This window comes from Nomascus leucogenys, chromosome 4 (genome assembly GCF_006542625.1).
Source record: "Nomascus leucogenys isolate Asia chromosome 4, Asia_NLE_v1, whole genome shotgun sequence".
In the NCBI taxonomy this organism is placed as follows: domain Eukaryota; kingdom Metazoa; phylum Chordata; class Mammalia; order Primates; family Hylobatidae; genus Nomascus; species Nomascus leucogenys.
Window position 1 is genome coordinate 115,726,732 of NC_044384.1, and position 26,899 is coordinate 115,753,630.

Consider the following 26,899-nt stretch of genomic DNA (forward strand, 5'->3'; position numbering starts at 1 on the left):
AAGTTTTCTGTGAATCCCTTTTATGTGTTTCTCAATTTTATCACTTCTTCTGAAGAGGTTATTCTATTAAGGGGTTTAGTCACATTACTTGAAGATTTCCAACTGCAAATACGAATGATGGAATTTTTTAAGCCAATCACCTTTAATGTCCAGTTTAAATTCTCTGAGTACTGGCATTTAATCAAACAGTCTCTATTTTAATCAATGGTATAGGAATACCCATTAAGCAAACCCCTGAAATAAAATTAACCACCACTTTATTTATAGATACCACATTTTCAAATCAAGTTGCCCATTTTGATGCCTCTTAAATGTGATTAGTGCAGTTAATTTGGATGCCTTAATTTGCCCTGAGTATCTGCAATTAAATCAATGGGGCATTTTAATATATATGCCAATTTAGAATGATTTTTGAAGGGTATATATTAAGTTTGAAAAATTTTTGCTCTTATCTCCAAGATTTTCTTTAAATTTTATAACCCATTTATTTCACGACAACTACCTCCCCCTACTAACTCCTATGCCAGGTACACTGCTAAATCTAGGCCAGTTTAGATAAGATTTTCAAGGTCAAGTCTTTTATGAAGATGAATAGATTGTTTAGAATAAAAAAACTGAAAATATTATTCCAATTGTTACTTGTATAGCTATATATTTTTATGGGGCACAGGAAGTGGCCAATAATACCAAATATATGCATACCTCTAGCGGACTACTAAACAAGCCAATGAAACTGCAAGTTCCTGTGATGTCTCAATATTTATTATTCTTAATGCCTGGTGAAGGTAATAGGAAGTATACCTTTGCAAGGACCAGAAATTGAGACCTTAAATTAGAAAAATTTTTACAATTCTGTTTGGAATTAACTGAAAGAAATTTTTTTTTCCAAGTTAGATCATTTTTAGATGCTTTAAATGACACATATGTGTTAATATATATGTGTGTACGCATAGATATATGTATCTGCTAATACATATATTCAAGCACACACTTATATATGGGATATATATTTATGAATATACAAGACACACATGACAGACGTTGTTCCTCTAAAGACATGGAAAAGTAAATTTTATTTTACCTGTTTTCCACAAAAAGGCTTTCCTGGGAGCAAACTGACTGAAAAATAAAAAAAAAAGGCATCGGATCAGAAGTTCTGGATATGCTGAGTGATCCCAAATACTTGCCTGATTTTAAAACTAATTTTCCCCTCATAGGGGAAAAGAATTAAGAAAAATAGGTACAAAAGATAGAAATAAAAAAGGAAAAACATAGGTTAGGATTAGAAAAGTAAACAATTCTCATGCGGCATAGGGTATTTTTCCTTCAGGACGTCTCCAGGTTTTAGATTTAGTCTGTTCGGCATGGAGGTCAGAAGAAGAGAAATGTGAATGAAATTGTTGGAGAAACGTGTGGCCGTCGGATTCTGAGCTAGTGGTTTCTTCTGGAGCTGCAGAGGTGCAGCCACCAACCAACAGAAGCCAAGGGAAAGGGTTCAAATCAAAGCAGAGCGTGCAGACTCCATGCGATCCACGTAAGAATGGGAGAGCCATAAAGCCACAATCCTGAAATTATTACCTGGTGATGACAAACTCTCATGAAATAAAGAGATTGACTGAAAGACTCTCAAAATTGAAGAAATGCCATCAATTATTAATCTTAAGTAAGAGGGGAAGGCTAGAAGACAAGTGAAGATGAAAACACGCTAATTAAAAAAAAAATCAAGCTCCATCTAATATTTGCCAGTTTTTCACATAGAAAATCAATGACCTTCTTCTTAGCTTCTATTCACCGAGCATTCGTTTCTCTTCTGTCTTGTGTTTATGCACAATGTAGGGAGGATAAAATTCCATTACCATTATGTGCTGAGGAAAGGTGGATCAAATTAAATTTAAACAAATAGAAAAGAGAAGTCTAGACAAGATATGGTGCTGTGGTCCTATAATAGGGTGGCTGTATTTAGGAAGTAACACAAAACCATTTCCAAAGTACTTAAGTTTCTAAACATAAATAAATACACATCCTGCTATATACATAGATTTTCCAAATGATGAATAAATGACTTGTTAAAGGAATAAATAGAGACTTAACAGGTCAATTTTAAGATAAAATAAAACTAAAGAAGTAATAATAACCTTTTAATAACCAATTATTGACTTAAAAGATCCTGCTAATGTAACCACTTCTGAGAGGCAAGCAGAATATTGGTTTCTATGTTCATTTTGCTAGAGAAATAATTTCCTTCCACTAAGCCAATGGGCTAGATTTAGACATGGTGTTTCTCTCAGTGTTATGAGCATTTCAGTGACGGTGTCTCTAGAATCGTTTATGCTTTAACCTTGCTGCACTTAACATGCATCCTGAATTTCAAGTGTGCAAAAATCTCATTTAAGAAAAAGCACAAAGAGACAATTAAAGCTTTTCAGAAAATAGCTTTTTTAAAAATCTTGACATTTATATATGAAAGGGAAACAAGCGTAAATGATGTGCCATTGATATGCCTATGAAGGTCTCTTTACAGTACACTAAATGTCCTAACTTCTTTTATTTCCTTTAATTTGGTTTTACTATTGGCTGGAGTCAAGTAAGGTATGTAAAAGAAACTGACGTTAGCTTAGATATACGCTATGAGTTCATAGTTTGCTACTTCTCAGCTCTCGTAGTTGGAAAGCGGTTGATTGTGTTTATAATGTTTTGTCTGGATATTGGAATTATTGAGACTCTATTTCTCTGAAGGAATTAATTAAAGACATAGTGACCTCTTCAGACTCAATCTAATAGCATTTGGGGGAAAGTTAAGAACCCCAAACTCTATTAAAAAGTAAGACACAAGCAAGTCAAGGATACCTTGCCCATGCCAAAGTGGTGGCTCACACTTGTAATTCCAGCACTTTGGGAGGCCAAGGCAGGCAGATCACCTGAGCTCAGGGGTTCAAGACCAGCCTGGGCAACATGGCGAAACCCTGTCTTTACAAAAAATACAAAAATTAGCGGGGCATGGTGGTGCACACCTGTGGTTCCAGCTATTGGTAGAGTGAGTTGGGAGAATCACTTGAGCCCAGGAGCTAGAGGTTGCAGTGAGCCCCTAGAGATCATGCCACTGTACTCCAACCTAGGTGACAGAGACTCTGTCTCAAAAAAATAAAAAATAAATAAAAAATACCTTGCCCAATAACATCTCAAGTATTTTTCTGATTTCTTTGGAAAGTTCCTTAAAAATTATCTCATTATCCTCTCAACTACACTTTCATAAATAAGATAGATACAGTTATGGGCTGTGATTCAGTAGCTGATGAAAATAAACTTTTTTTAAAAAAAGTAGTATTAATAACTTGCAAATTTTAATAGCAGAGAAAGATAAAATTGTCACAGTAATTAAGTGCAACATTCAAAGCTGTCACTTACATGCATTCTCAGATATAAAAGGCTTGCTTCTTTTCAAAAGAAGAAAAATGATTTTGCTTAATGGGTTATAGAGTTCTCTCCCACATCCCACCCTCAACTCTGGTGGCACCACATGCCCTTATCACCCATCCCCACTGAAGAGGAGTCCCAGCACATGTTAGGAGGACCACAGATGAACTCTTCACTGAATCTCTATTTATACACAAATATCCTTCAGAAATTAGCCTCCAGGCAAAACATACCTTCTCAAGTATATTTCTTTATCAATTTAACCTTCCCAAAGTCAGTTACATTGCATAGAATTAACCATAAAATAAGCCTAAATATAAAGTTTTGCCAAAGGAAAAAAGAATTACATTTCAAATATATTGACTACAAAAAATGCATTTATTATGTAGGTACTAAATTCTAAATTGTTGTTTTGACTTACAACTATTTAATTCTCAAATAATAAAGAAATTTGTCTTATCTCAAAATGTCAAAATTCTCAAACTGGATTTGAATTTTTTTCTGGAAAATCCCCAAAGCAACTCACATATTTTATGTGCCTGTATACAAAAGCACACACACACACATACACACACACACACTCTCTCTCTCTCTCTGTCATACACACACACACACGCACACACACACACAGACACCTTAGACACCAAGATATATTTGGAAAATATTCAAGAATGTTTCTGATTTTAAAATAAATTTGACTTTTGCTAAATTGTAAATACCAGGAAGTATTTCTGAACTTTCTACTTTTACTTCAAGTAGCAAAAAAATACACTTAAGCAATATTTGAACCTATTTGAATCACTCCACTGCTTAAATAATAATTGCCAAGGAAAGCCGCTTTGTTAGCTCAGTTTTCAAATTATGAAGAAACTAAACTAAAGACCAGCTATGAAAAAGATTAGAGTTCTGTAACATAGTTTCCTTATGCTGGATTCTTTGCATTTGTTCTCTAATTGATTTAATATACTATAATTATCATCTTATGAAAGAATGATCTTGTGCCTCAGCCATTTGGGCACTAGTAATGATCATTTGGGGATCTGGAAGTACTAGATGAAGGTCCCCTAAAGTGTGCTGCCTTTATGTTTGTGTCAATAGAGGATACAGTAATAGCCTCTTTATACAGGGTCACCCCCAATGATCCCTGCCTTTTGATATTCACAATCTTGTGTGGTACATTCCACATTGTTCCAAGGTTGATCTGAGTGTCCAAGACAATATAGCTGGGAAGATATATCATTTCCAAGATTAGGTTATAAAAGACTGTGGCTTCTGTCTTGGGCTTTCTCTCTCTTTCTCTCTTAAATCACTTTCTTCAGGGGAAGTTAGTTGCCATGTCATGAAGACACCAAACAGCCTACATTGTAAGGAACTGAGATCTCCAGCCTATAGCCAGTGAAGAATTGAGGCCTTCCAATAATCACGTAAGAGAGTTTGAAAGCAGATAACCACTTGATCAAGCCTTCAGATGATTGCAGCCCAAGTTGACAGCTTAACTGCAAACTCATGTAAGACTTTGAGCCAGAATCACCCAGTTAAGCCACTCCCAGACTCCTGACCCATAGAAATTGTGAGATGATAAGTGTTTTTTGTTTGTTTTCAGCTGCCAAATTTTGAAATTTTTTGTTATAAGGCAATAAATAGCTAACACATAGAAAATACCAGTGGTATGATTGCATATCTCCAGCAGAGCTATACAGATAGAGAGAAAGACACTGGGTGTTTCTTGCCCTCTAAGAGAAAGGGTCTTAGCCGTTTAACAGTTATGGAAACTTGTAAGAATGTGATATACAATAGGGACCATTTCTTTAAAAAATGCACATATGATCATGAACATGATTTGCAAATGATGTCTGGGACTTCATTTAATCCTTCAAGCCCTTCTATGAGTATAGTATGGGTACCTGATGCCAATTTAAAACACTGCCCTAGGATATCAAGTTAAAAGGCATGCTAGAAACAGGCTGGTCCTCCACTCAAATAAGTAAAGCCAGAAGAGCTGGCCACTAGAGAGGCTACCAAAGGGGCTCACACCTCTATTCCTACAGAGAGAAGAAGCCACAGCATTTTAAAGAAGGCTGCCAAATGATTTCATAGATTTAAAAAGCTATGGCAATAGCTTGACATTTAAAATTTCTCACATTTAAATGTGCTTTTATTTTTTAAAAACTGTTGATACAGCATGTGGGCATAGATGCTTCAAATAGCAACACTTGCCTAAAATGTTTAACCCAGATCCCCAGCTGTTAATCTCGTTAACAAGGTTGTACGGAAATGCAATGTATAGAGGAAGTCATGCAGACCCTGTCTCCCAGTGACCTCTCTTTGTACATGAGAATTGGCAAATGAAATAAGCAGCACAGGTGTCATCTTCGTCACAGACAGGCATTAGTGACAGACTTTCTGTCACCTAGCTGTCAAGTGTCTAACAATGTGACACAACTTTAAAAACAGCATAATATTGCGTGTGCATTTTATGTGTGATTTGTATTTTCTTTTCAACATAACTCATTCATAAATTACTTGACCTGCCAGGACCAGAATGTGAGAGAAAATGTGTGTGTGTGTGTGTGTGTGTGTGTGTGCGCGTGTGTGTGTATGTGTTTGAGAGAGAGAGAGCGAGAGAGAGAGAATAAGAACAAAAAATGAACTAACTTTCAAAAAAATTATCTCTATGAAGCTCTATGAAGGTCTTCAGACAGGAAAATGCTACTTCCCAGGCCACTGTAGGCATCCTTATTATGACTGGAATAGATCCTCTCATCACTTCGTTCTTGTATCCACCAAACACAATTAAAGGCCCACCATATGTCAGGCTGTATTTTGCATTATCTAAAATTCTGACCATAATAAAAGTTTAAGTAGCCTACACACACACAGAGTCTTCTAAAATTGCATCCAGACCTCCAACTATGGTAACTTCCATTTCCCTCTCTCTCACACTCTTTTAATTTCAGAGCTCTTAGCTGGATTATCCAATCTTCAAAATTCTATTTCAGTGTGTTCAAGAAAGGTGGCGAGGGTTGTAGGGGGCGGGATATAAACGTGAAAGAAGTGCAGTGGTGGAGGAGGTTGAATCTCCCCTGCACTTTCATATTGATGGAACCAGACCAGCTGGAAGATCAGAGAAACTGGCTTTGGCCTGAAACTTTTCAGGACAGCAGTCTTCCTCCAAGCTAAGCACTGAAGCCTACTTCTCTGGGCTGGCTTTGTGTTGTCTCCAGAAGCAGATCACAGCAGGATATCAGATATTCCACTAGACTCAGCAAAGCTTGCCTTGTTGGCCACGGAGTCTTACAAAGGAGCTCACACTTCTACTTACGCAGGGGGAAGAACCCACATCATTTGAGGAGGCTGCTAAATGATTGCATGGAACAAAAACGCTATGGCAGTTGCTTGCCCTTTTCCTTGCATTTAAATCCAGCCTCTATATTTTTTATCTTTTAATGTTTAATTAATTGCGTTTTATCTTGACCATAGTGGGTAAAGATAAAAAATTCCAACCATTTTTTTGTTGTTGGGATTTGTTTTATGATTATTCCCTTGACAAACTATTCACAGATCTGATCTGAAATTGAGGAGAAAAACAGTCTAACTTTGTATAATGAAATGTCCATATTTGCTAAGAACCCAGAAAATACTATTTGTATATGGATATGTGTGTGAGATAAACAGATTCTTTCTTCTTTGTAATTCTTTACCCTGTACAATGTTGTTATTAAAAAGAAGACAACACTAGGTAGGTAATCTGCTGGCTAATGTGGAGGTGAAGACATTTCTTCAAATCTGACAACCACTCTCTGTACTTAAGGTCTGTATCACTGACCAAAATCATACCTCTCTATATGTCCCCACCAGTCATATCCTAAGAACACACCCAAACCCTTGGCTAGGTTTCTGTCACTTCCCTGAACCAGATCGTCTTCCAAAATCACCTCTAGTTTTCTTCAGTTTGATTTGTTCTCTGGCTCCAGCCTTTTTATTCCCTGCCACCTCGCTGTCTGGGGAATGAGGAAGCCTTACTGCTATTGGAAGGAGCGCACTAAAGAGGCAATTAAAACAACTACTCACATCGTGTGCAAATATTCTCTCCCTCACTCTCTGATATTCCTCTTCTCTCTCTTCAATTGATTTACTTCGTCTGTCATCTCTAAATGGATGCATTCTGTTTTGCTGAACAGAAAAAAGAAATCAGGAGGGTTATCCAAGTTGCGTTGTTAGAAATCTGCGGTTAAGCAACTGTCAGCTAAGAATAATAAATGTTCACTTAAACAAATGGAGCCTGAAAAGTCTCATTCTCTCTGTTTCCTGAGGAGGCTGTGTTGGGTGCATGTACCTGTGCATGACATGCAATGGTGAGAGGTGTTTGCTGCTGCTGGTTGGTTCCTCACTGGATGCAAGTGACACAGGTGTTTCCAAAATGAGTGCACCTCACTATGCCTCAGGTATTCAGCCAATTCACATACGTGATTGCTTATCACTGATGGACTCTGTCTCTCTTGCTTACCTGTGTGGTTCTGACTCCTCAGAAGGAGGCAGAATGACGGTGAAAAAAGAGGAAGTGGCTAGTTCAAGGTGGCTGAGGGAAGAAATCATTTTGAAAGCTTGGGGACTGGAGAAAAAGCAAGTGAGCAAAGAAAATAATGAACAGAAAGGAAGATGTGGACACTATTTCTTCGTCTTCTAATTTGTGTTATTCATTCAGTGACTGATCCCATGAATTGCATTTAGCATAGAATGTATGATCTCAGGTTTACAGGCTAAATTTTAAAAACCTGTTTGTTGACAAGAGTCAATACCAAGAACTCTAAAGTAATGCTTCAAAGAACCCAGCATGAGGACTGCTCTTTATCCTATTTTCTGAACTACTTCCTGCATCTTCAGTCTCCTTCCATCTCTTCTTTCCATTCCTCACAAACTGCTCTGCACTAACCACATTCATCCATCCATTCAACAGACACCCACTAAACATGACACAGGCACATGTTTCATAGTCAACAGGAGCCATGGTGTAGCTTGGTGGTAGTGGGAGGAAACGAGATACAAATGATGAACAAGTTTTTAAAAAGTGCGTCAGAGATGCACATACCGGCTGAATGACTCACCGAGAGTGATTAAAATGATAACTTGAGATGCATATTGTCTTACCTTTAAGAATTCTAAAGCAAAGTCATTTTCAAAAAAGTCTATTTTGATTGTCAGAGACACAAAGTATAATTGGAATGGCATTTATATGACTTTCTATTGTTATTATCATTTAAAAATTTGTGGAATATTTTTTTGCCATTTACTTAGCTTTCTTCTAATCACCCTGGATCCCACAGCACCCCCATCTAAAGAAGAGATTTTAGTAAAGTCTCTTTGCTCCTGTCCAGGTACCACAAATAAGGCTACTCTAGAACAACATAATATTTTGTCACAAGCAAAATACACAAGGATAAAATTCTGCTACACTTCATGCAAAACAAGCAGACAATTTACATAGACCATAAAACATGGGAAGGAGAGGGGATAAAAGACTAAAACGTGAACTCAGTTCTTTTCTGTGAAGACTTATTTTAGGATAGTTGCAAAATCCACCTGTCCTCACCATAACAAGGTTTGTTCTTTACAGCTACACCGGTTGATCATCGGTCCGTATTGATAATCCAGCTCAATTTGTGCACAACTGAAGGACAAAGCTGTAGGGAGTGGAACGACTGCCATAGTTACACAGACATCTGGAAATGCGACTGACATAGCTTTTCTCCACAGCTCGGAGCCTGTGGCATCCCGACCCCCCCAGACATGCAGCAGAAACTGCGCCAAGCACCACCCATGCAGCCCAACACAGAGCCATTGCTAAAGCAACCAGGACATATATTTTTTTTGCTACCCATTGAATGCCAAAGGAGGAGGCAAGGAGGAGAAGGAGGTTGGAGATAGGACAGTGGTATCAGAGGCAGGGGAGGATTGGAGGGAAGGCAGGGACAACAGAGGGACGACAAGAACATCAGTCAGCCCACCTTCAAAAACAACAATGTCAGCCACTCTCAAACTTGAGAACCAACCTGATTGTCTTCTTTATCAATACTAGAGTTATCTCGCTTCAAGATAAACCGCTTCTGGGATTCTTCACCTTTTTCATCTTTTAAATGTTCACAAAACCTTTGCTCTGGTCTGCCAGCAAAGTAAAACATATCAATAAAAAGTTTTTTCCCCTTGTTTAAAGTTATTTCTTAGTGTTGTTCTTCCCCCACAGTGTCATTTAACTTAAAAGTTTACAAGTGGTTTTGACACTAGAGTTGCTGGCAATATACAGGTAGGTAATAGTATGTCACTTCACATGTTGTTAGAATACTTTTTGTTGTTTTGAATTTGGGGTCTTGTTTGGTACATGCTGCTCATCATGGCTGAAATTGAAAAACAAATTTAAAGGCCCGCCTGTATATATTGTATAGATGTTTTCTTTAGTTATTTTGACCTCTATTACTCTTGAATTCAAATAACTTCCTACCCATATTCTCAAACAAATATACATGTTTAGAACTTGAGAGTAACACATTAATTCACCAATGTCTGGAAACCGGCAGAATATCTTCTATCACATCTTCCCTTTTAAGAGTCTTTGGACTGTGTAGTGAGAGAGGATCACTTAAAAATTATTTTCTGTCTCCTCCAATAACAAAAGCTCTGGAATCTGTCTCCAGTAGACTCTGACACCCTTGACCGTGTCTTGTAAGTCAGTTCAGTAATTGGAGAAAATGGAGGTATTTAGTTTAAACAACTTAATGGCTGATTAGCTGGGGAAAATGCTTCAAGCAGTTACACACTATTGATTAGTCAATTGATTTTGTTTTAGGTCCTCTTAATCATTTGGTATTATTAAAGGAAAGGGCTCCACTTCCTTGTTAATTTCTCACAGTTGTCATTGCAGACCACAGAACTCAATGAATGATCTGGACATGGGTTCATCCACAGAGGAAGTGCTAAAACATTTGTTTCTGGTTTAGGCAGTTAAAATTTATGACTTTCATTAAACAGTCTCTGTCATATCTGATATATTACTTCTGAAGCCTAGAAGGTTTTCTGTCCCTACAGGGTTCATTATGCTTTGAGTCATTAGGAAGCCACTCACAGTGTCTGTTGTGTAATGTGAGTGACCAGTAATTAAGAGAAACTTATCATTTTCTCCTAGCTCCAAAATAAGCAAATAGCACTTTGAAAATAAAGAAGTAGTTTAAGTGTATAATTCAAATCTTGATGAGAAGCATTTTTTTCTTTCCTTAAATACGTGTACATAAATTATAATAATTTTGATGAGCAGACAATAGCAAAAAACTGGAATAACATTAGTTAGAGTTTTTTAACTCTAGAGTTAGAGTTAAAACTCTAGAGTTTTTTAACTCTAGAGTTAGAGTATAATTTTTGGAACATGGTGTCAATATCTTATTCAATCCTTACAATAAAAGTTTGGTGCAGAAGCAAGTATTTTTTGCCTATTTTAAAGACAAGGAAACCATCCCTCCATGCTTCTTTTGACTTCACATTTATGAATTTGCCCAGTAAGCCACAGGCATCACACAGCCTAGTAACATCCTTCCAGAGACTCAGTTTTGTTCCTCTATATTGTACACAGTGGGCTGAAGGCCCTCAAACCCCAAAATAAAGAATCAAATTCCTCCATCAAATTATCCTACTTTTCAATGTAAATGTTTTCCACCAAACTTAAAATGTAACCAAAAGCCTGAAAGTGCTAATATGACATATTAAAATTAGTATTCTAAAGAAGTAAACCTGTACTTTACAATGAAAAGGCCATTTACAGTAGAGAAATTAAACATGTTTCAGTGTAGCATAGTAACAAGACACTTCAATTCCTTATTACACTGTAAAGATATTACAGAGTAGACTTGCAGTTCCCTGTAAACACTAGAAATTCTCCAGATTTTTTTAAGCACTCTAACATTTTCAACCAATATTTATATGTTGTTACACATTTTTTTTCCATAGCAAGTGACATTAGGATGCTGACTTAAATACAGATGTTGATTGTATCAATGCTATTTTGGTGTCTTCTAATATCCCCAGGCTCTGTAATCTGATAAACTCCAGTTAATTGAAATGATTTACTAACTTCTAAATTTACAGAAATTTTGTTTGTATTTGTTTGTAATACTCTGTAAATGTTCATTTACAAATAAAATGATCTCAGAATGTGGACTTTCTGATTCATGAGCATAAAATGAATTTGTTATAGATTGACTTATTTAGGTTGAAAAGCATTAAAGTGAGATTTCAGCACACTAACCAGAATTAGAATTTAAGTTTCATGTCAGTACAGACCTCGTCTTTTTTAAATACTTAAGTCTTAGTGCCTAGAACCATGCCTGGTACCTGAGAGGCATTTGGCTGAATAAATAAATTAACCAATGTATAAACAAATGAACATTTAGCACAGCTATTCATAAATCACTATAATTCAGGGACAGATAAAAAGTCACTTAATAATATATCAAATTTTAAATCCTATAATTATAAATCAGAAGATAATTTAGTTAGTAGGAGTATAAATTCAAATTTAGAACATTAGTGAGCTCTTTAAAAATCAGATTTATGTTTCAATTTATACTGACCAAAATTAATCATGTTATAAAAACAAAGGTTTTTTTTTTTTTTTAAATCTGAGAGTATCTTGGGAAGACATGGAAGTGTAAATGAAAATCGTGGCCTTCCTAGTTTTGGAACTTCTCAGTTTCAAGTGTCATTGAATCTTTAAAACAGCTATTTAAACATTATTTTAAAAATATCATTTCCATTTCTTCGTAGCAGCCATTTATTTGTTTTTCATATATTTAGAAAAAAATGCATCTACAACATAACTAAAAAGTAATCAAAAGGCTTATTCTAATTAATAATATAAATATTGTTTAGAGCAAAAATATTTCCTAGTGATAAAAATTATGCAAAACGCATCCTTGATAACTGCATTTCAAACATCTTAGATTTTTCTCAAATACTGGAATTTAATAGTTCAAATTATTAATCCTTTTACATTTTTCCAGAAATATTGAACGATCATAGAGAAACTATTTGAATTTTGCTTAAAAATTCAAGTGAACCTAATAAAATTTTTCTAGGTTGATTTTATAGAGAATTGTTTATGATTATAGTGCTAAAGAACAATTTTGCAGTTTAAGCTCACGCAAACTAAGGCATACACCTGAAGTATTGCGAGTGATTAAACTAAAAATTACTGGTAATGTACCATTATATTATAGCTTTGAAAACTCAACTCCCTTTCACAGTTAATTTACCACCATAGCAATATTATTTCTAAGCAATAAAATGAATATAACTAAAATAATGTATTGTAGACCTTTATTTAAAATGGTAATGGATAACTTTTAATGTATTAATATGTGAATGTAATTGGATGAAAACATTCTCAAAACTGCAAAAGGTTGTGGTATTTATTAAATCAGTGATGACTAGACTTCACTATATATATTACAGCCCTGCATCATTCATGCCTAACTTTTTTTTTTCTGGTAGATTTTAGTACATATGGCATTATTTCTATCTTTCTCTATATTATCATCAAAAAAACATGGAAAATAAATGTAATGCTTATTCTAGGTGAAAAATACTTCCTTCTTCTGAAGGTAAAAATATGTTTTTCCACAATTTGTAGCACATAACTACTGTGAAACCCATTGTTCATGTGTAGTGAAGAGCACTGGCATTTCTGGTCAATTTCTTGGCAACCCCAATCAAACCTTTGAAAAGTCAGAATTAATTCTTCATTGTTCCTTAACTAGGCATAGCTCATGAATTGACAAACAGTGTGGCTGAGTGAAGATAATCAAACTCTTGCCTTCTAGTCATTCAGTTCCAGTTTTAGTTTTTTTCCCCTTGAAGCTTGAAATAGATGAGCACTTATTATTATTATTATTTTTAATCTTTCTTATCTTGAAGTATTTTAATAGTTTACCTTACTGCCAGGTTCTTAAGACCGGATTTATTACTTTTCTTCCAAATAGTTAACCTTAATCCTTCGCTTATTTTCCAAACATAAATGAAGAATTTAATTCTACTGAATATGTAGAGTCATAGACAGAAGTCTTGAATTTCATCTGAGTAACTGAAAAGTGGTTATCAATATGTATACGTATCTCAAAAAATAAAAGTTTCTATGCACAACAGTATAAAATATTTTGATGGTGTAAGACACCTATCAAAAGCACTTCAATAGTCAAACAAATTAGAGAAATCTAATGACACTGTTCCCTTAATATTTCAAAAATTTTCAATTAAAAATATGTACATTTTGGATGTATTGTATTGAAAATAGGAAAGTCCTAGTTCTTCTTTTTAAATAAGTGTACCTCACAATTTGCATTATCAGTTTGTCATTTTATACCACTTCATTTTCTTTTAAATGAGACTATATCTTATAAACTTAATATGTGCAGTGCTAAGTAGCCAATGTTCTTTATTAGCACCTTTCAAACTCTTGTTCTAAATTTTGTAACACCCTTGCAAAATTCATTTTATTCTTCTCTGTTTCTATAGTGTAATGTATATATAAGCAGAGGCATGCAAACCAACTCTTTGACTCTCCTTTAACATAAGACTTTTCATGAACAACAACATTAAGCACAACATTTAAAAACAACATGCATTTGTAAGACATTTCTTACACTGGTACCTCTGCTCTGGCAAACAATTTGGCTACATGGATTTGGAGACTTGAAAATTTTTAAATATCATTTTGTCCTGACAAAGTAGTTCCATTTCTAATAATGAATCCAAAGAAAATAATAAATGAATGCAGAGTTCCATCATTCACCACAGCAAAATAGTGAAAAATCTATAGTAGATTAGGTAAGTAATTTAAGGTATGTGATGTATGATATGTGGCCCTATAAAATTATATCCAATAATATTGAGTAACATAGAAAAGCAATTAATAAAAACATAGATATGTTTTGATCATATTTATGTAGAAACTATAATATGTAAGAATAATAATGCTAGGAGTAAGTATGTCTGATGGTGGGATAACAGGCAATTTTGTTTTAACCTTTTATATATTTGTGTTTATGAAAATAATTATTATTGTATAACAACAAAATAATGAAAATTATTAGCTTTAAAAGATAGAAAACCAATTCAACAACTTAGTAGTGGTTGTATCCAATTACTGGATAATAGATATTTAACATATTCACATATTTTGAATATTTAGAACATATTCTTTCATAGCATGTATTATTATAATCACCTAAAATAGGCATTTAGATATTTTGTTTTGTCAAACCAATTCTCAATTGTTCTACTGCACTGCTACTTTTAAAAATACCAGATTTAATTATGCTCCCTGCTTCTAAGGCCCTCTAGAATATGTCAACCACTCCTACCCTGCCAATCACTCCCTTTATTGCTGTGTCCTTTTTGATCTATCTATATAAACATCCATTTACTAATGATAATACAATGATAATAACTAAATAATACTGTCCACTCTGAAGATCTCTTTTTTCTTAACTATAGGAGAAGACTAAATAATGATGTTGTAGAGAAAGATTACAAGGATAAGAAAAAAGGGGAAAATATGAAGTTTTAAAAGGGGAAAGTAATCACATGCAATTCAGACCTGGTATATTATATACTAGGTGTGTGAGCTTGATTACCTGTATTGAGCATGGTGTTGGCAACAGCACCTAACAGTCACATAGGTCAGATAGATATACTTAGCTTAACAAAACAGATTTATTTCTTCAAGTTTACCTATATACTTAGAATTTCCACAAATGAAAACTAATGTCTACAGTAGAAAAATTACTTTATAGAACAGCAATTCTAAATGATATGAGGATGATCTTATATGAATTATCTAGGAAATACTGCACACATATATCCTAAAATGTGAGGATAACATCAAATATACGCCTAGGTTCTTGACATTATCAAAACATTTCAAGTTTTACATGGGGATCATTTTACAGACTGTTTGGCCCCTATGTAAAACTTGAAAAGTTTTGGATTAGCCTAAAATTAAGGATTCCACCAAATTGATTCCATTGATCGATTTATCACCAATCTCAATCATGATTAAGATTTAGGATTAGCCTAGGAGAATTTTAGGCTCCTTGAATTTTCAAAAACTCTAGGGTACATGTGCACAATATGCAGGCTTGTTACATAGGTATACACGTGCCATGTTGGCTTGCTGCACCCGTCAACTCGTTATTTATATTAGGTATGTCTCCAAATGCTATTCCTCCCCCAGTCCCCCACCTCCCGACATGTACTCTAGAACTTAAAGTATAATAAAAAAAAAAAATTTTTCAAAAACTCCAGTGGTATTTTCTAAGTAAACTTATAAACAAATCATCTAGTGTTAATCTACAAATGTGATATTTGGTTCAACATATTTGATTATTTATTTCTCTCCGGTGCTACTTTGACAGAAGGGCACAACACCTTGCATGTTGAATTCACTTGTTTTGACTTCCAACACTGAATTGATGATGAGTGATTTCTTTTTCAGCTCCAGGGTACTAATTTCTTGCAAGTTTTCTAATCTCAGGCTTTTCTTATCAGTGGTAATAAACTGACTAAAATCAGGGCTAAACTACTGGTGTACTTTTTTTTTTCTTTAAATTCTCCATCCTTCCATTTCAGTGCTATAAGAACATTAAATGATAGTAGCATTAATACATACAATGACTCAAAGTTCCACTCCCTTAAAACAACCATTGCATTTTAATACATAACTTAATTTCTTTATATAAAATGGACATAAACTAGCATACTATATTTGAAATAGCAATAGTTTCAATAACTGAAATAGTTTTGAGCATACAGGCATAACACTGAGAAGCAAGCCTAAAAACAATTATGTCTTTTCAGCTCTGCATCTTACTGTGTGACTTTCTGCAATATATTTAACCTCCCTGAGAGAGCGGGCTGTTATTTGTTTGGTTTCTTATAAAAAATAGAAAATATAATACTTAACTTGCTTGGGAGGATTATGTAGATGCACAATAATGTGAGTAAGCTACTAAGCCCAGTGCTAGGCACTAGTAAAGCACTTAACGAATTTTAGAAACTATGGTTACACCGTTCATATCTTTTGAGTAGAAAAAATCTAAAGGCACAACAATAATTATTGATCCAAAATTTTCCTTAGAGTTAACCTTAAGTAGGATAGATATAATCTGTATTGTAATACTAAAATAATAGATTGATCTGTGTATTTCCAAATATGGCTGTCATATTTTTCTGAAAGTGATGTTTTCTTTGGAAACTGTTGAATATAATTGTTTTTTTTGAGACAAAAGGCTTTTTGCTTATATATTGTAATATTGTATAAAAAAGTATTCCATTGAAGCCCATATGCAAATGCAATATTTCAATCCCAGTGAAGGTACAGAGTTACTAGTGTAGTTTACTTGATAGGGAATTGCCAAATATTTTTGGTACATGTAAATAAAAGCTATATATATTTTTTTCATTTTTCTGGCTTGAAGCCCAGAAGGTGGGAAGTGAAGATCGGGAAGGTAAAGGCTATGCTCCTCTGAGAACACTGTGGTACCTGAAGGGCTGTACATTGGAAGAAGTCAGGTTGTGGGATAAAATGTGTTATGTAAGGCCGGGCGCGGTGGCTCAAGCCTGTAATCCCAGCACTTTGGGAGGCCGAGGCGGGCGAATCACGAGGTCAGGAGATCGTGACCATCCTGGCTAACACGGTGAAACCCCGTCTCTACTAAAAATACAAAAAAAAAAAAAAAAAAAGTAGCCGGGCGTGTTGGCGGGCGCCTGTAGTCCCAGCTACTCGGGAGGCTGAGGCAGGAGAATGGCGTGAACCCGGGAGGCGGAGCTTGCAGTGAGCCGAGATCGCGCCACTGCACACCAGCCTGGGCGACAGCGAGATTCTGCCTCAAAAAAAAAAAAAAAAAAGTGTTATGTAAACGTGCACTGCTCTTGATAGATTCCAATTTATTGTTTGAAGAGATGTACTAAACATTAAAACATGTTATTATTATTATCATATTCATTATACACAACCAGAATCTCACCTTCAAGTATTCTCTAAAACTTCCCAAAGTACAAATGCTAAAATGACTGTCAGCCCTACGGGAGGATTTAGAAGACACAAGGGAAACCCTCAGGTACTGGGTATAATTCTGCTGCCTATAGCAAGCAAAGATGCAGACTGAGGAAATCGAGCCACAATAATCTTGCTTCTTCCAAACCTATTATGCATTTAGGAAAATACTATATATCTAGTAGGTATATGTATGATGAACTTTTAGCTTCTAAACTGTAAGACACGTAGTATGTATTTACAAACACAGACACTCCTGTAGTTACACACTATGTATTCACACACATACACACATACAGTCTTGATCAAAATTGTCATGGCTCCTCAAACAGTGAAAAGAATTAACATGTGCTATAGCCTGTACTTCTTTTGTTCAAAGCCCAGTACTGAACACTTGAGAAATGATTTTCATCTGACATAATTTAAGAACATGAAACAGAGTTTTGTGTCACTTCTAAGTACACCAAGGCAATTGTGAATCCAGTGTGTTTGGTGATTCAGGAGACTTTTTCTTGGCATCATATTTTTGCCATCTAAGTTAGTACTGATGTTGTTTAATTTGGTTCTCTGCTGAATTTTAAAGGCAATAAAATACAAATTAGAATTTTTATAAGTGAATCAATAGGTACGAGTTAAAGAACAGTGCTTGGTTTACTTCTCTATTTTTCATCATTATTTGAGAATATTAAGCCTGTTAATGTTAATTCCTCTTTCCCTAACTTTAGGAGAAGAGTCATGGCTGAGTGACAGTAGTACTGAATTTTGATCTTGGTCTTCTGTGAATTGACTAGATAAGATCAAGAGATGGATCTCAGTTTTCTCTCCTTTAAAATGGCTTAGCTTTATCTACCTAGGATGTCATGAGCAAAATAGATAAATAAATATCTAAATAGCAAAATAGATAAATAAATAAATAAATTATTAAACATATCATGACTCCACAGAAAATCTCTATAAAATATTATATTAAGGATACTATGTTATAGAACGTATACGCATGTTTCATTTCCAAAAATCGTTAAATATACATTCCAAATAGTTAATTATACATTCACGCTCAAAGGCCCATAAATAATTTCAAGTAGGGAAAGGAATACAACAAACTTATGTTCCTCCTTACGGTATATTTCTAGTATTTACCTAACTCATCTACAGAATCTTATATTCTCTAAGGTATTTGAGAATAATAATATGGAGAAAATATAATATTTGAAGAAAATGACATGGAGTTTGACCAATGTGAACAAATAAATCTCATTTTGAGCCTGAGTATAGATTAAAAAACAAAGTGCCTTGCTCAGTAAATAAAGTTTCATAGTTTTCCTGAGAACAATGTGATTCTTAGGTTTCTGATCTTTGGCAACTAGTCAGATGATTTTCACTGCCATTCCTGTAAAAAGTGCAGAGTAAATTTACCATGTTTAGAAATGACAGGATGCCAACCAACCACTCATAGATTTTTAAGAGGCACTTAAATAAATTGATGCTTCATCTTCTTCAGAGGATGACTAAGGGAGCATCCACATCAGGATGCTGCTCAGTTTATTCACAGAGCCACACACGTTCCTAGCCAAAGGAAGATAAATATAATAAACACAGAAGGAAAAGCATATTTTGCTTTATTTTGTTTTGTTATAAATGTACTTAATCACCTGCAGGGAGTGAAATGCTTAAGGGCCCAATACCAAGGATTCCCATTTTCAGCTTTAGCCTCTTCAGAAAACTAAACACGGTAGACGTTCTGTGACCTTGGCATACTGCTGTCCACTGTTGTCTGGGTCTACCCACTGAGAAAGTGGAAAGTCCCACAATCCTTCTTGCTGATGTAGTAGTAAATATCCATCACTTCAGGGGTTCTTAATAAAATCAATTGTCTCCATTGCTCTATCTATAGAGAAGCTTTATTTAGTTCTAGAATGAGTTTCATGGCTTTTATGATTCACCAAACGGCCAACTCAGTTAGTCATCCTTTCTGGAACATACAATAAACAAACTGCCATAGTCACTACACACCATTCATCACTCCAGGCAAAATACCCAGGCCCACACTTCTCAGGATCACTGGATATGTCCTTGGGCACTTAAGGTATAGCCTCAAATCAATGCCTTTGGGCCACTATTTTTGTTTCACAGTTTCTAGGGCCTGTGTCCACTCTCTTTTGGTGGATTTGCTATTTCCTCTATTTGTTCTGCACTGTCAGAGCAGGGGATTTGAGGCAACGACAGTGGGTGGATGTAAAAGACAAAAAATGTTCAAGAGATGACAATCGTTTAACATGAAAATTATCTGGGATGAGTTAAACACTTGCTCTGACATGTGCAAAAACATTCGGATATACATGGGATTCTCATTGCCTGTGGCTGATCTTGGTTTTTGGAAAACACTTGTGCAAGAGGATGGTTTCTAGTCTCCAATGGTACACTCTAAGTGTGCATCCTTTCTCTGGGATGAAGAAGAGGAAGGTTAAAAATATATCTAACAGAACAACAATAAACTGCGTTGTGTCAAACACAGAAAATGAGTGAAAGAGAGAGAAACTGAAGATCAGAAAGTGAGAGAAAGAGAAGGGCAAAATTTCTTATATAGAAAGACACATATATTTGTGGCATTTAAAATATTTTGATAAGATCACCAGTCATATTTTTAGCCTAAATCCTAAATATCAAAAATGTTACATTATGTAGAGTAAATCTATTATAAATATCATTTATAATATCAAAATAACATGGACCCTAACACCTTCACCCTGGCAAGGGTCTCATTCAGCATCATCACCTAATCTGACAGCTGACAAAAAATTCCATAAAAAAATAAAAAAGTGTCAGAGCAAAACATATTTCTGGCAATCTACAATGGGATAGAAGACCGGAACTAACTAAAGGTGAAGGAACACAACGTGGAGGGCTTCTCAGCTCAGTGACTCCATTTGTTACAGGAGTCCCAGCTATTAAGACCCAATTTGTAGACCAAAAGGTGTGGTTGGAGGCTACTGGTCACATACACAAATTTGTTCTTACTCTGGTTAGCTCTGAGCACCAACAAAAATGCAGTGCTGTGGAGGAAAGGTGACTACCTTTACTAATTCTCTAAAGTGCGTCAGTTTGCTCAGGTGACAGTACCACCTTGAACTGTTTCCCAAATGAACACAAATATTATTTCCTACTTTTCATAAATGTTCCAGCCCCATGCCTTGGTGACAGCAGTACTCACCCAAGTCTTTCTACTCTTGGTCATTTCCTTTTGAATATATCCCATTAGTCAATACCAGACTAGCCTTTCTAAAGTATCATGTTATGCACATCAAGCCTCATGTTCTAAAGCTCTAAGAGCTGCCCGCCTTCAAGATTCTATTCAATCTTATGTAGCCTCCTACTGTCATTGACAATATCATTCTCTCCATATTTGCCTCCAGCCAGTAGAGCATTGTTTTAAAATCTCCTGGATTTGAGGTCAAATATCCTGAATTAGCATCCTGCTGCCACTGTGCAGCAGTGTGACTTTAGACAATTCACTAATTTTCCTTTGGTACATATTCTCTTCAGTACAGTTAGAAAAATAATTTTAAAAAATCCTTTTCATTAGGTGGCTGTGAAAACCTAACACAACCATCTCAACAAAATGCCCAGCTCTTAGTAAATGTGCAAAAAATGTAGAGATTTTTATCTTATGTTCGTTTATAGCCCATACTCCAGCTTACCGTGTATCCCCCTCCTCACTACATTTGTTTAAGTCTTATCCTTTCTCAAAGTCTCCCTAAATGCCTATTTGAACCATGAAATGGACGGGCAGGTAGTCCCCAATGAATCTGTTACATACGTTCTGCTGGATGTTTGGTATAGTGTTCCTTCAATTATGGAGTTATTGTCTAGATATTTGTTACGTGTCTACCTTGGATCTACAAAGAGTTGCACTACATTTTTCAAGTTTTAAGATGACTGAGATTCTGAAATTATTCCCCCACTGTAACTATAGTGTAAAACGTTTGAGGACATGAATCTTATCCTGTAATTTTTTGTGTGACCACCGCCACTGAATTCTGTTGTTGGTGAGTTGTAGTTGCTGGAAATATGTTTTCAGTATCTGGAAAGTTTTGTCTGTGTGTATTATATGACTGCAAAAACATAACATCTCTGCTCTTATCAGGTAATTTACAGAAACCTGGAACGTATTAATGTAAAATCTCTAGACAGTTGACTTTACTTCAACTATCTTTCCATCTTGTCTCATTGCTTCTCACAGCACTTGATGTTCTTGTAGATGTGGCATAAATCCAGGGAGTTGAACAATCAGATTGCTGTGGCAGTAATTTTGAAACAAAAAAATAAAGAGGTTCACCCCCCCTTACGAACATAATTAATAAATATGGCTTTTTCATTCTTAGAAAAAAAAGAGTGAAATGGAGTAAAGCTTAAATTTTTATATTTATTTAAACTTCATATTTATTTAAACTTTATATATAATATACATTTATATAAATATATATTACATTATGTATAATATCTAAATATATGTATTTATATATAATGCATATATATATGCATTCCTTCCAAAAATCACGTCTTGTGGCAGTAATAAGCACAGCAAATCTAGCAAGACCTTCCAAGTTGTAGGGAGGCTCTGTTACTTAATGATACCACTGAGTTAATCTTCAAAAATATCTTGTCCATCAATCACTGTTTTTTATCAGACAACAAAGGACTTAAAAGGATTGCAATTATCAGCCAATCCAGGGACTCTTCTTGAAGGCTCTGCTCAATAATTTCTGGGTATTTTTGCTTTAAGAGAATAAGATTATTTAAAAAAATCTTTTTAATATTAGCCACACTGGTTTAGGTCCCAGTCATGCTAACCATTGCTTCTCCGTAAGCCCCAAACTAAAACTCAGTTTGTGCCTAATTTTCTTCTTCTGCAAAATGAAGCTTTAATTATTTATATAGTAAGGTTTTTTGTATTAAATGTAATAATATACATTACCTCACAAAAATGTATATTATTACAAGATGTAAAGTGCTTGGCGAAATGAATAAGCTGTAGGCAATGTTATTATAAGTAAGGGATGATATCTAACAAACAGAAGCATATCCTGAGACAAGTTGTTTTCATCATAAAAGAGCAGATAGATTATATCTGAGTATGTTATTAAAAATACTAGAGGTCAGTGCAGTACACACACATATGTAATCCTCACAGAATGTATTGTTATGATCTGAATATTTTGAACTTCATGTGAAATTCTTTCTTCTCCATGAAAAACCTAACCTTCTCAAGTCACATTCTATAGTTTCTTAACCTGCCTATCATCTAGAAAATCAGGATTCTGGGAAATAAATTCTAGCCAATATGGAGCTGAAATAGTTACAATTATTTAAACACTGATGTCAGAGTAGTACTGAAGTGTCACTGAAGAAGAACAATATAAAAGGAAGTTTTTTTTCCTCTACCTCTTAGTAAACAAAAATACCCTCAATCCACATTTTTCTGCATTTCTCTCAGGCTATAGTGCCATTAAAATATGCATTTCATGTGTTTGCACTGGAGTAGCATTAAAACTCTAGACATTGAAAAGGTATTCCCCAAACACAAAACTCACATGGAACTCTCATCTCAGTATTCCCTCCTTTAAATAAATGAAGACATTTCAATCCAGAAATATTTTGAAGTTAATATGGTTCCCATGACCAACACATGTTGATTGTCTTGATAAGACAACTCTGAAGTTTTTCACAAAACCAAAGAAACCAAGACACTTAGAACTTAAATAGAATGTTTTGAATATAATGCCCCATTTTGAACTTCAACCCCAAAGAGCATGGCAACAGACTTTTAAAATCAAACGTAATTTTCCACAAAACAACACTTCTTTTCACTAAAATTGCTGACAATGATTCAGGTTCTGAAAACTGTGATTTGTTCCTATTGGGATACAGAGATTTAATTCATCCTCTTTATTCGTGTGCTAAAATACATCAGTTATCCACCCCCACCTCAAGAACTACTCAAATAGAGGATGAACCACCACTATCCCTCAACAGCCACTCAAATAGAGGATGGTCAGAAATGTAGTTAGAATAGAACAGTAGAACATGACAGCTATGAATTGGACATTGTTGAGCTCAACCCTTCAGTAAATACCTTGAAAGTCCATGACATACAGTCATTTGCCTTTTTTATTTAGGCATGATATGCTTTGACTCATGAAAGGGTGTCTAAATGGTGGTGTGTAAGAGTAAGGAGTTAGCCAGAGACTGAGCCCTGGCCTTATTGTTGCAGCAATTGTAACTTCGAGAGGGTGTTCTCTGCACACACTTACTTTTAACTCTTCCTAAAGGTATAAACATGTGGCATCTATTTTTAAATGGTCATTAATTAAAAAAAAAAAGCTGGCACTCTTCTAGAAGTGAAAAATTCTAGTAATATGATACCTACTAGCCAGAAAATAAAAGTTTTAAAGGACAAATTATGTTCTCCAGTGGTATTTGGGAACTTGCAGGAAACACAAGCATTTAAAAAGAGCTGATCAATAGAAAGTTCTAAAATCATATCAGTGTTCCACATCTGCTCTATCCAACAGCTGCTTGAAATGTGGCTCACCTGATAGAGGAACTGAATTTTAAAGTTTAAATTTTATATAAATTTAATAAATGTGAATTGAAATGTAAATAGCCATATTTGGCTACCATACCAGGCAGATCAGGTTTAGAGCCAGCACTCAAAGTTGACCAGGAGTCTTGATATAATGCTTAATTTTCTCAAAGCCATTCTCCAAGGAAACATGTCTAAAACATATGTACTAGTATTTATGACTATGTGATTGCAAAATTGGTGTGAGTTAAAAATAAATCTACTGTCCACCAGTTGAAACTGTATCACATTTAATATACTTGAACTATGGGAGTTTTCCATGTTTGCTGTGACCTTATAGACAAAGAACAAGATAAAAATTAAAATGAAGTAGTCAACTGCTTTTCTATTTTGCAATCAGCATGTCCCTGCATGATGATATCTAAAAGCCATTAAAAAAATGAAGAATAAGAAACAACAACACAACTATAACAACAACAAAGAGTATTGCATGGAGAGGGAAGATATAAAGGATTCTAAAAGTTACCTTTAATTTTTGCCACTATTCAAATATGAGGCACTTGTGTAAACAATCAGACAAAATAGGAACCTGATAAATTTTTAAAATGTGTTTTGCTAACACAGTAGAATGCAACTACAGGACTGAATGATTCTGAGACTTCAAAGGCCCTTAAACACGATTCAGTTCAAACTATCCTGCAGATATATACGCAATTTGAAGCCCACAGAAGTGGAGTGCTCATTGTCCCTGAGATATTAATAATAGCCATGCTTGGTCCCAGATCTCTCAGTTTGTGCTCTCTTCACTATGACTTTCCCCCGACCTCTGCTGAGCACAGACTGATGCTTGAGTTGAGAAAGAGCCTCATGTCCTTCCCCACTTGTCCCAACCTCTGGTGAGCAGAAAATATAGAGTATTGTAACCACGATACTCTGCTTGACACGAAAGCTCCCTTCACTAACATTCCTAAAGAGCATGCAATTTACGGTTTACCAAGCACATTGTGAAAAAAGAAAATTATAAAAATGGATGCTTTATGTGGGCAGGAGTTTTAGTTTAACATGCCTTTTGTTATAGAATTGGCTTGTATGGTACTCAAAAGATATATAGATTCAAGAAAAACAGCTCCAAGCTTCAAAGCAAATGACTACTCATGTTATTATGCTTTTGGTGACTCAATGAAACAATGAACAGGTATTAAGAGAAAAACAAACAATTATTTTAAGGGGAAAAAACTTGTCATCCTCTTTTCAGAGCTAAGTCTTAGATGTTTCATCTAGCTCAAAACTCATTTTACAGGTGAAAAAACTGAGATGGCAGATTTTAAATAACTTGCTCCAAGTCACACAACTAGTAAGTAGAATTGGGTTTTAGAGGCAGGATTTCTGCCTCTAGGTTCGGAGCTTTTTATTACTCCAGAAACCACAATAAGATAGATGTCTAAAAAAGCAGAAGAAAGAAGAAAGAAAATAGCAATTATTCTGTGTATGTCATGGTCATTTAAAAATATTTGTTGTTTTTAATTTAGGTTATATTTTGAAATTTTTCACAGCTTTGTATGTAATTTCATAGAGTACTGATGGAAGAAAGAAAATTATGTTTCAGGAGCTGCGTAAATGAGCAGGAAATAAATCCACTTTATTGTCTGAATTTTATAAACTTTCTTGGTTCTCCGATAATCTTCTACAGATAAATGCCACACTACTTCTGATAAGAGCAAGAGATAAATAACACTGCACATTTTAAATGTCATGTACTGTGAGTTTTATACTGTGATCTTATAAATGAATCCATAGAAGAGAGAAGAAAATGCTAAATAAGTACAGTGATGGGGCTTACATTCTGGTGCTGCTGGTCTTGTTGATGATAACAGATTTTCCTGTTTGATCCACATTGTGATCCAATCCAAAATAAGCTGCCACTCGATGGACAAGCATCCTCTGATACGATGACATCTGAGGGAACTTTTTATAATGATTACTGGAACATAATTCAAGAGAAAGTGGAATCAGCATTTTCACTTTTTGCCCATAATACCTTTTACAAGTATACACACAAAACTATTTCTCCTTCATCTAAACCACTAAGCCGATTGCATTTCTGGCATCACTTAATGTCCTAATTTCTAGAAAAATTTCTGCTTATTATAGATTTATTGATTAAGCTACAATAAACATCTTTGTTTCATAGTTGCACATTTCTCTTGCCAAAGAGAATGTAGTGTCTGTTGGACAGTATTGTATTTTAGTCCATGATACCTTATCAACAGGGCCAGACACAGGACAAATGATGTGACATAATACGTGATTGCAGATGTCTATATGGAGATGTGTCATTACACGATTTACACTGAAGCAGCACAATTATTTTCAGGCATAACTGACTGCAGCCAGCTGGAGCCCATTAAAAAACTATAATAAAAATGAAAAGGGTCTCTTCTTGTTACAGCTACTCTATGCTAATCAGTGGCCCACTGTTTATAGCCATTTTGTCAGGAATTTAACAAGCAGAAGCACACATGGTCCAAGCAACAATTCTCATCAGCATATAGTTCCTAAGTCCAATAATGTCTCCATTTAACAAATGAAGGAACATATTAAACAATGTTTTATCTATCCCTAAGTCTTTCCAGAATGGATAATTTAACTCCAATACCAAACTAGGATACATCATCAAATTAACCAGCATTGCAGTTTAACATACTTGTTGTCAGCAATGAAATCAATAATTTCCTGCTCCATTTTCAAAAGTATCATCCTGTCCCTGCAAAATAAATGTTAAATTTAAAAGGTTTTACGTATGTTCC

The 26,899-nt window shown here is 35.0% G+C and overlaps 1 protein-coding gene across 22 annotated transcripts in view; it reads right to left on the reverse strand.

Annotated features, from left to right (window-relative positions):
* The window catches only part of ARPP21 (cAMP regulated phosphoprotein 21), a 157,433-nt gene that overhangs the window by 78,396 nt on the left and 52,138 nt on the right, over positions 1–26,899 (reverse strand). For 15 of the 22 annotated variants that reach the window (XM_030812157.1, XM_030812153.1, XM_030812168.1 and 12 more), the window contains 5 exons: positions 26,797–26,856; positions 25,933–26,073; positions 9,465–9,573; positions 7,486–7,587; positions 1,082–1,119 (listed from right to left, as the gene is read on the reverse strand). In XM_030812157.1, coding sequence (XP_030668017.1) covers positions 1,082–1,119; positions 7,486–7,587; positions 9,465–9,573; positions 25,933–26,073; positions 26,797–26,856 — 450 coding nt within the window. The other 7 variants (XM_030812169.1, XM_030812164.1, XM_030812170.1 and 4 more) reach the window with 3 other exon arrangements.